The sequence below is a fragment of the Bombina bombina genome, chromosome 4, assembly GCF_027579735.1.
Source record: "Bombina bombina isolate aBomBom1 chromosome 4, aBomBom1.pri, whole genome shotgun sequence".
Taxonomy (NCBI): domain Eukaryota; kingdom Metazoa; phylum Chordata; class Amphibia; order Anura; family Bombinatoridae; genus Bombina; species Bombina bombina.
The window spans coordinates 941001147-941012301 of NC_069502.1; the positions used below are offsets into that span (position 1 = coordinate 941001147).

The 11155-nt window shown below is 38.3% G+C and overlaps 1 protein-coding gene across 1 annotated transcript in view; it reads left to right on the top strand.

Annotated features, from left to right (window-relative positions):
* The window catches only part of DHX57 (DExH-box helicase 57), a 170851-nt gene that overhangs the window by 64122 nt on the left and 95574 nt on the right, over nt 1-11155 (top strand). The window contains exons 11-12 of the mRNA XM_053711925.1: nt 3165-3219; nt 11051-11155. The exon at nt 11051-11155 is cut by the window's right edge and continues 113 nt beyond it. Of these exons, the coding sequence (XP_053567900.1) occupies nt 3165-3219; nt 11051-11155 (160 nt within the window). The remainder of the gene's footprint in view (nt 1-3164; nt 3220-11050) is intronic.

Genomic DNA, 11155 nt, shown 5'->3' on the forward strand with positions numbered 1-11155 from the left:
CCAAGAAGGTTTGGAAAAAGGATTGTCAGCTAGTTCCTTAAAGGGACAGATTTCTGCTCTGTCTATTCTTTTGCACAAGCGTCTGGCAGATGTTCCAGACGTTCAGGCATTTTGTCAGGCTTTAGTTAGAATCAAGCCTGTGTTTAAACCTGTTGCTCCACCATGGAGCTTAAATTTGGTTCTTAAGGTTCTTCAAGGAGTTACGTTTGAACCTCTTCATTCCATAGATATCAAACTTTTATCTTGGAAAGTTCTGTTTTTGGTAGCTATTTCCTCGGCTCGTAGAGTCTCTGAGCTATCTGCCTTATAATGTGATTCTCCTTATCTGATTTTTCATACGGATAAGGTAGTCCTGCGTACCAAACCTGGGTTCTTACCTAAGGTGGTATATAACAAGAATATCAATCAAGAGATTGTTGTTCCATCCTTGTGTCCTAATCCTTCTTCGAAGAAGGAACGTCTATTACACAATCTGGACGTGGTCCGTGCTTTAAAGTTTTACTTACAAGCTACTAAAGATTTTCGTCAAACATCTGCTTTGTTTGTTGTCTACTCTGGACAGAGGAGAGGTCAAAAGGCTTCGGCAACCTCTCTTTCTTTTTGGCTAAGAAGCATAATCCGCTTAGCCTATGAGACTGCTGGACAGCAGCCTCCTGAAAGGATTACAGCTCATTCCACTAGAGCTGTGGCTTTCCACTTGGGCCTTTAAAAATGAGGCTTCTGTTGAACAGATTTGCAAGGCGGCGACATGGTCTTCACTTCATACTTTTTCAAAATTTTACAAATTTGATACTTTTGCTTCTTCGGAGGCTATATTTGGGAGAAAGGTTTTACAGGCAGTGGTTCCTTCCATTTAAGTACCTGCCTTGTCCCTCCCTTCATCCGTGTACTTTAGCTTTGGTATTGGTATCCCACAAGTAATGGATGATCCATGGACTGGATACACCTTACAAGAGAAAACACAATTTATGCTTACCTGATAAATTTATTTCTCTTGTGGTGTATCTAGTCCACGGCCCGCCCTGTCATTTTAAGGCAGGTAATTTTTAAATTTAAACTACAGTAACCACTGCACCCTATGGTTCCTCCTTTCTCGGCTTGTTTCCGGTCGAATGACTGGCTATGACAGTTAGGGGAGGAGCTATATTACAGCTCTGCTGTGGGTGTCCTCTTGCAACTTCCTGTTGGGAATGAGAATATCCCACAAGTAATGGATGATCCGTGGACTGGATACACCACAAGAGAAATAAATTTATCAGGTAAGCATAAATTGTGTTATATATATATATATATAATATACACAGTATATGTATGTGTGTGTGTATATATATATATATATATATATATATATATATATATATATAAAGACATACACTGTCTATGTAGGAGTATCTATTTATAAATATGTAAACCCTTTTATTAAATATAAATATTGCATACAGTTAACCAGAGCTCTGACGTCGTTCTAACCCGACACACGTTAAATTAAATTTCACTTGAGCGAGCATGTTTACTTTCAACTTGAAATAAGTGTGCTACTTCTGACGCATGCAAACAGCCCAATAAACCTGATATCGTTCGCATGCAACTGTTAGTGCTCCACTCGTAATTTGGCCCAAATTGTGCAATTGCATTACTTTTTTTTTTTTAATTTGTCACCAATGATTATTTTAAAGAATTAATTATAAATGCTGCTTTTTTATTTTAAAGGAACATTAAACATCGCTTAGCTTTTTGTGCACAGATTGCGCTTTGTCCTACGCTCCCTAGAGAGGCCAAAAAGCAGGTTTTCTCTAGGCAGGGGTCAAGTCGAATGGGAACGGAGCTCCTGTACTATTTTTGCAGGAGGAACTAAGTTCCCTCTGGACAGAGAACAGAAAAGCTTGAGTAAACTCTGCTGCTGCTGGTGGGAGGAGCTGCAGCACAGTCTGATTTGAGGGATAGTGAGATCCTCTAGTAATGGACAGTAACATTTAATTCAATACACTAAATGCAAGCCTGTCAGCGGTCCTGCTGTGTGATCACCCCGCACTCGCCTAGATTACAAGTCGTGCACTGACTGCAGCGCACTTGCGATATGTTTTTTTCTTTAAGTTCCCTCTAGCTTCTTCAGCCTTGCTAGCCTCACCAGTCCTCATGTTGTTAAATAGTATTTAATAACATAAGGACTGGTGAGGCTAGCGAGGCTGAAGACACTCGAAGGAGCCTAAAGAAAACATATTGCACGTGCGCTGCAGTCAGCACGTGACTTGTAATCTAGGCGACTGTGTAGAACACATGGTGCTTACATTTCTGTGTTGGCTTGCTCTGGGTTATTTAGTTCCCCTCAGCAGAAATAGGACAATTGCACCTTAAGTGGGTGAGACTCTGTGACAGAGAAGGATTCTCAGGTCCAAAGGTAACCATTCAACCCTTCATTGGATTTAATTTGCTTTCATTTACCAAAGTGTATAGATTATATAGATATAAATACAGTGTGTGTGTGTATAAAACAATATTAATTGTGAGCAGGGTGGAAGGAAGTCTTTGTGAGTTCCCACACTTTTATTTGTAGGACTTGACCCCTGTCTCTAGGCATTGTGGGGCAATCCATTTTATACTCAAAAGCAAGAGGTGTTTATTGTCCTTTTAATGGCTCAGGTTTACAGCACCTGATTAGCTGTATAATTCCCAGCTTATAAAAAAAGGACAGGAGCAGAATATGATTGGGCTTCCACGCCTGTTTCAAAATTGATGCATTAAAAGGACATGAAACAAAAAAATCTTCTTTTATGATTCAGATAGAGAATTCAATTTTAAACAACGGTCCAATTAACTTCTATTATCAAATTTGCGTTGTCCTCTTGGTATTCTTTGTTGAAGGAGCAGTAATGCACTACTGAGAGCTATCTGAACACATCCGGTGAACCAATTACAAGAGGCACATATGTGCAACCACCAATTAGAAGCTCGCTCCCAGTAGGGCTTTGCAGTTCCTGATCCTTCCCAGGTATTCTTTTCAACAAAGCATAGTAAGAGAACAAAGCAAATTAGGTAATAGAAGTGAATTGTAAAGTTGTTACAAACTACATGTGATATTAAAATCATGAAAGAAAATGTATGTGTTTCATGTCCCTTTAAGTTCATGTTTAGTTTTTATTTACGTTTTTTTTTTGTCTTTTTAGGTCGAACTTTTCCTGTGGATCAGTATTTCTTAGAGGATGCTATTGCTAAAACTAGGTAAGACATTTAGAATAGATTCTAGGGTGCATGGGTATATATAATTGTAATAAAATAGGGAATCATACATAGAACATATTATTTCAACTCATAAGCGAGTCATATTGCAGCCTGTGATTTGCATCCAATTGTATTTCCCAGTCACTGAGTCGAACAAGCATAGATGACAATTAAAGGGACACTTGATGCACCTCCCTCTAAGTATGGGTTACACCATTTTGAAACCTAGGTGACACTTCAGGAATCTGAAGGAGAGTTGCTGCACATGTGCAAACATATCGGCATTGGAATGCAGTTAAAGCCAGATTTCAGCACGGCAGAACCCGTGACTAGGGGGAGGTGGGAGTATCCTCAATACCAGGGGTGGGCAGACTTTTGCAAGGCAAGGGCTACCTCCAATTTTATTACAAGTGACGTGGTCACCTAACTAAAAAAAAAAACACCAGTCGCTGGCGGAAAATTGTATTTTTGCCACAAATAGGACCTGCTGGCTGAATTTTTTTTTAATTTTTGCCATAAGTAATACAGCTTTAAAAATCAGCCGCACTCTTTACTTACTGCGAGAGCTCTCTCTTTACATCATGTTGGAACTATCAAGCAACCATATCTGTGTACCGTGCCTGCGTATGAATACGTAGTCTCACAATCAAGATGGCTTGAGTCTAGGGCTAGCGGAGTAGTCAAGCCAGGAACACATGGGAAACCCACAGCTCAGGTACAACGATGACAATGAACTATTCTCAGCCAATCATAGACAGACTCATTCTACAAAGTAATTTTATTGGCTGGACGCCATGTCAGGTTGATTAGCGGCAGTTCCTGTTAGCTGCTCTCCATCCGTTGACTACTAGCTGAAGACTACTGCAAATAGTTGGGACAGTGACAGCGGCAGGCTCGGTACTGTCTTACACAGCAACCAGAGACTGGTATAGCAGCAACAACACCTGCACAACTTGGTGACAACAAATTCTGGAGACAGAAAGCTGCAGAAACTAGCATAGTATATCTAATATTAGTGTGTCAGAGAAAGTATCAGAGAGCAGCATCAAAGCCTGGTACACAGTAAGTAAACAAACCTTAGGGGGAGTAACAGACCCTGGGGGGGGGAAACATCACCAGACCATTCACCCAGCAGAGCCTGGTGACAAGTAACAGAGGACAGAACTAGAAAGTAGCAGCAGAATATCAGACAGAGCAGGACCTGGAACTGCCAAACCCAGGGATACCGAGCAGTATCTCAGCCTGGCGCATGAAGAGTCTGTACTATGGACTGACCGCTTTTGAGACAAAAAGTATGAGAGTTTGGGACAGGCAGTAACCAAAGCTGGAGCAGCGAGTTCAGCTACAGCCTTGTCGCACATGCTGAAGTACACATACCGCCGTCATAGACTCATAGCCTACGGTGATAAGGCTCTTCACTCAGTATCTAGATGTGTGAGAAGTGTTTCTCTTATTATGCAGACTTTTGAAATCTTCCAGGTGGTCACCTCAAAATTCACTCGAGGTCCACTGATAGACCGCGATCTACCTTTTGCCCTCCCGTGCTCAAAACTATGTTCATAAAATGTATTTAGTGCCATTTTAACTTAAAGGGAGTCTTTCATAATTTGGATAGAACTTATAATTTTAAACAACTATCCAGTTTACTTCTATTATCAAATTGGCTTCATTATCTTGTTATCCTTTGCTGAAGAAGCAGCATTGCACTACTGGCAGCTACGTAAACACATCTAGTTAGCCAATCACAAGAGACAAATGTGTGCAAGCACCAATCGGCAGCAGCTCCCACTAGTTTAGGATCTGTGCGTATTCTTTTTCAACAAGGGATACCAAGAGAATGAAGCACATTTGAGAATAGAAGTGAATTTATAAGTGTCTTAAAATAGCATGCTCTATCTTAATTTTGACTTTCCTATCCCTTTAAATATGTAGATATATTTAGCTCTGTCTATCTAGGAAGTGATCCTGGATTTTTTGTTTTTAGTATGTCTGCATGTAGTCTACAATTGGTTTACTTTTTTTTAATGTTCATGGTCTACACGTCTCATGGTTTTAAGATTGGGATATTAGCCCTCAGTTGTTTCATGCAGTGTGCATTAAATCATTCAGATAATAATACCCAGTACAAGTTGCTTGATAGAAATCCAGATTTAACAACAAAGTATAATGACAAGTTATAGCAGAGGTTCCCACCTATTTTTCAATGAGACACCTGAGATGCATTTTTGATAGTCATGTGACATCTCTGATTTTTTTTTAGTGTACCTGTGATACTACAGATAATCCATTAATGTAATCCAGTGGTATAGGTTCCGTCCCTAGCAGTAGTAAGTACCAAGTTACATTAAGCTATAGTTTAGATCAGTGTTACTTATTTCCAGTTCTCTGGACCACAAACAAGCAAGATTTTCATATCTGATCTAGAGCACAGGTGAAATAATCAGCTGATGTAAGAGCAGGTTAGTAACCATGGTTACTAATCAGTTGATTATTTCACCTGTGCTCTAGTTCAGATATCATGAAAATCTGGCCTGCTAGGGGTCCTTTCAGACTTGGTAGACCTCTGTAGATACAACATGAAAGGGACATGAACCCCATTTTTGTTTCTTTCCTGATAGATAGATAGATCCCATACAATTTTAGACAACTTTTCAATTTACTTCTATTGTCAAACTTGCGTCATTCTCTTAGTATCCTTTGTTGAAAAAAGCAACTATGCCATACTGGGAGCTAGCTGAACACAGCTGAGCCAATGATAAACAGACATAAATGTGCAGCCCATAATCAGCAGCTAGCTCCCTATAGTGCATGCTTTTCAAGAAAGGTTACCAAGAGAATAAAAGCAAATCTGATGATAGAAGTAAATTAGAAAATTGTTTAAAATAATATTCTCTATCTGAATCATGAAATAAACATTTTGAGTTTTATGTCCTTTTAATAGGACCAAACAGACATAGAAGAAATAATGCTCAACGTACAGCAATAGTAACTAGGTGGTGAAACCTTGTTGTGTGTGTATGTCTGTGTTTGTGTGTATGTGTGTGTCTGTGTCTGTGTGTGTGTGTGTGTGTGTGTGTGTGTGTGTGTGAATAGTCTGCACTCCCTTGCACACAGCTAGGCTAAGTATAAAAGTAAAGCGTTTGTTACAGCATTTGACCAAATGGTGATAAGCCCAGAAACCACTCCACGGTCTCATCTTACCTGGGTCCTAACCTACAGCCAGTAAACACTGGTTTCAAAGCAAACATACTGAGAACTCGCAAGGGTGTCACAACTATTTGTAACATACAAAACACAGAAGTGGACGGCACTCCCAAACCAAAGTGGGTACACATCCCAAGCTACTAGTAATACACCTCTCACAGGCAGCTGTGTTTGCTATTAGGCAGTTAACCCTAGACCAGCCTAGGAGAAATCACATAAAGATAGCAAACACTCAGAATAATCAGCACTCATTTAGATGCACACAGCTAGGCTGAAAGCATGAAAGTGAAGAGTATTTGTAAGTGATTTCTCCTAATTTCCCAATAATTTAATTGAAGCATACGTAGACTTTGAACTTTGCACCCAGGCTGGTAGGGGTTAACTGCCGGAGATCACCCGGGGACCAACATCAAGGAATGCGCTGCATAAAGGTTTCATACCTCTATCACACCGCATCACACCCCATCTGTGCATGTGAATCCTGACAACAATTTAGCATGGCTTTACTGGTATAAACCGGTGAGAGGAGCCACCATAGCGACATTCCTAACTTGGTACCACTTCTCTAGGCACACTCTGGCGGTGTGATTAGTAATAGCGTGAAGTACCCTTAAATGGGCTGGCAACCACATCTAATTCTCTAACGCTAAAAAAAGTTGGTAAGGAAGTCTGCTCCAAATCTCTCCATGTAGTTGGAGTGAGTTGTGACCCCCACACAGACACGTGAGAAAGCTTTGCGTCTTATAATAAGGCTTTATATTAGTAAGAGAATGCCAGCTCTATCCGTGGGAGCTTGAAGAAGATACAAAGCTATCTTATGCCTATCGAATTCCAATTCTTAAAGGAAAGGCAGCAGAAAAGATAGGTCAGTTTTGGGAGAAGGGACATTTTTACTGCAGCCAGTGCGCCTTAGCCATGACATTTCAGCAAAATGCCATTGCCCTTACCATCACGGTAAACTGTTTCAACAATGGCTTGACATTTGAGGTTGTATTATAAGACCTCACATAAGCCTCTCTCTTTGTGACATTAAAGGGACGCTCAAGTCAAAATAAACTATTATGATTCAGAAAGAGCATGCAGTTTTAAGACATTTCCAATTTACTTCCATTATCATATTGTGCACATTCTTTTTATATTCACACTTTCTGGGGAACAAGATCCTTCTGATTGGCTGATGTCTGTCACATGATACAGGGGGCCGTAAAATGGGAGAAAAAATTAATTTGTCAGAAAAAATAATCTACTGCTTATTTGAAATTCAGAGTAGGTGTTAAATCATTGTCTTTTTATTCTGCACTTATTTATTCTGCAATTCTACTGCATTGAGTGGTCCTTTTTAAATTTATAAAAAAGAAAGCTTGCCAAATTGTGCAAAAAGGAGGGGAAGCGCAAGTGCTCTGGGTCTGATAGAAACAGTGTAAGATTGTCAGCAAAAGCTTAACTTTATTTATTTTTTGCCAAAACTTGATTAGATCGCCTTCCACATTTAACCCTTTAGGATTATTTGTCTGGAGGGTAAAGATTCCAAATGTCTCCTTTTGCAATAAAAGAGTCTGAGTGTTCCTGCCCCTTGATGGTCTTGTAATCAAGTCAACTGTCATCCTACATGTCACTGTCCCTTTCTTATGTACTGTAATTCAAGACCTTGCTTATTCTCAAAAATGAAAAGCACAATGCTATATTGTTAAAGTATGTTCGTGCATCTAACATACTTGAGGGTACAGGCCATGGAATTACTTAGATAAATAGTACAATATGCAGTTATAAACCCTTTGTGTTTCACTAGACTGGAACTGAGTACCCGTCTTATTATAACCACATGCCTTGAAATCTATTTAATTTCATTTTAGTGGAGCTCTTATTCTAGCCAAATACTTCCTATAATGGTGCCAGCTAGTGTGCAGCGGTTTAAACATCAACATAATATTCAAAGGTCATTGGGTTACAGGGAGAAAGAGCATCAAGTAAAATGCTTTATCTGTAGAGCAAAAATATTTGTTCTTTATATGGATTTAGGGGAATGAATACCCTTCTTTTTCCCCCCATATTTTTAGATGGGGAATTTTTACATAATTGCCACTAAGTTTTTATATATTGTGGCATTTTCTTGTTGCACAGAGTTTCTAATTATCAAATGTTGTTATTAAATTAAATGCAATGGGTCCTATTCCAAGCCCACTGTGGTCGCTCAGTCAGTGGTCTTTAGTTGGTTACAAAAACTAGGAAATAGCTAGAATAGTGCCAAAGCAGAAGATTATGCAACAGCACCAACACGTGGACACTTTTATAATTACACTTCATGTCAATCTTATTCTTCTGCAAAGTACTGCTGTATACATACAAAATTAAAATGATTGAAAATGAAAACATGGGACCAAATGGAAGTTCATTTTGTAGGAAGGGCTTACCCTATACAATGATGGAGAATGCATAACATACCGTTAACCTACTTAACACTGAAAAGAACAATAAAAAAGCTATTCATTTTTATGACCCAATAATGATACAAAATGCCAACAAGTTTATTACATTTTTTAGAAAATACTGGTGTATCTTACAGGTGTGTAACCATCATGTGATAGCTTTGTGGAATTGTCCAATGCCCGCATACAGTAGTGGTCCCAGTTTGAAGGATAGCTTGGTTATAAAAGACCTGGCTGATGCAAACCGCTTACTCAGGAGACCACTGGCACATCCAGTGCAATTACTTATTCTTGTCTTGGATGTTTCAAATTCAAAATGAAAGATTATTTAACATTTAACTCTTCTTTTGTAGTTTATGGGGAGGCAAATAGACAGATCAGGGAGTCAAATATTCATGTTAGAACATGGATGCCCCTGTATTTTTTCCTGAATAGCCACAGTACACAATTAGCCAATTATGGTTTCATTCAACAAATGAAAGTCCTATGTTGTTGGTGGTGGTGGTGGTGGGGTGTTTAAGAGTAGAGAGCTCCTATTAAAGAGATAAAAAGTTAAAGGGACAGTGTACGCCAAGTTTCATATAACTGCATGCAAATGGCACTACTATAAAGAAGAATATGCACAGATACTGATATAAAAATACAGTATAAACCCTTTAAAAACGTAATACTTAGGGGTTTTGTCCTTTTTCTTGTAATAAAGTAATGGGTACTAGTGTGATATGATTATTTTAATTAACTTTCTTAATCTTTAAAGGGATATGAAACACAAAAAAAAAATATTTTGTGATTCAGACAGAACAGACCATTTTGAAAAAGTTTCCAATGTAATTCTATTATCAAATTTGCTTTGTTCTCATGATATTCTTTGTTAAAGAGATACCTGACATCTGGAGCACTACATAGCAGGAAATAGTTCTGCCATCTAGCACTCTTGCAAATGGATGACATTCCTGCAAAACTGCTGCCATAGTGCTCCAGCCACGTGCACGCTCTTGAGCTTACATAACTGCTTTTCAACAAAAGATAGCAGAGAGAACAAAGAACATTTTTATAATAGTAATTTAGAAAGTTGTTTAAACTTGCATGCTCTGTCTGAATCATGAAAGAACATTTTGGGTTTCATTTCCCTTTAATTGAGTGTACATATGATATAATATGGTTTACAACTGTGTGATTTATTTTAAGTGTAATTATAAAAGTATCCATTAGCTGGTGCTGTTGTATTAAGTTTGTACTATTTTGTGGCCTCTGGATAATTTAAAGGGATATGAAACCCAATTTTTTTTCTTTCATGATTCAGATAGAGCATGCAATTTTAAACAAGTTTCTAATTTCATTGTATTTCTTTGTTCTCTTGGTATCTTTTGTTGAAATGCAGGAAGCTTAGGAGAATCCCCAATTCTGGGGCACTTTATGGCAGCAGTTTAGCAAGAATGTTGTCCATTTTCAAGAGCACTAGAGGGCAGCATTATTTCCTGTCATGTAGTGCGCCAGATGCCTACCTAAGTATTTCTTCAACACAAAATATCATAGGAACAAAGCAAATTTGATAATAGAAGTAAATTGGAAACTGTTTTAAAATTGTATGTTCTGTCTGAATCCCAAAAGAACATGTTTGGGTTTCCTATCCCTTTTAAACTTAAATTTGTGTTTGTAAAAAGCTAGACCCCATGTGTTTTAGTTATTAAAAGGAGTCCCTTATACTGATACAGTTTGACGAGGCTTTTGAGGTCTGGATCTGTGCTGACATGGTGAGAGATGTGATTCGTTTATCTATTATTCATTACATCACAATATAACTAAATTACTATTTACTCATTTGTACTATACTTGTATTTTGCCTCTTGCATATTACAAATATTGTTATGTTTATGATCACTTAGGATTTTTCTGCACATTTTTCTTTCTTTGTATTATGTATTGTATTTTTTCCACAAACCAATGAAAAACGCATATACAGTGTAAATGTGCACCGTGTGTTGCATGGACATCTAGACAAAATGGATTTCTGTTAGAAAACCCAAACTACGTATAAGCCCATAACTAATGAAAATCTCTTGCATCTATATCTGGATTCCTCTGTTACCCAAAGTATTTGGAGCAGTTACCTTTCTGAAACATTCAATAAACCGAATTGAATAAACCAATTTTGATTTTCTTTGAGCAAACAGTTCATGTTCTTTAAAATTCCATTTCAGATACGTTGTAGAAGAAGGAAGCCCATATCATCGTTCTTCAAAGAATTCTTCCGGACATGAGCCGTTTAAAGGAAAGAAAGGAAAGAGCTATGGAGATTTATATGA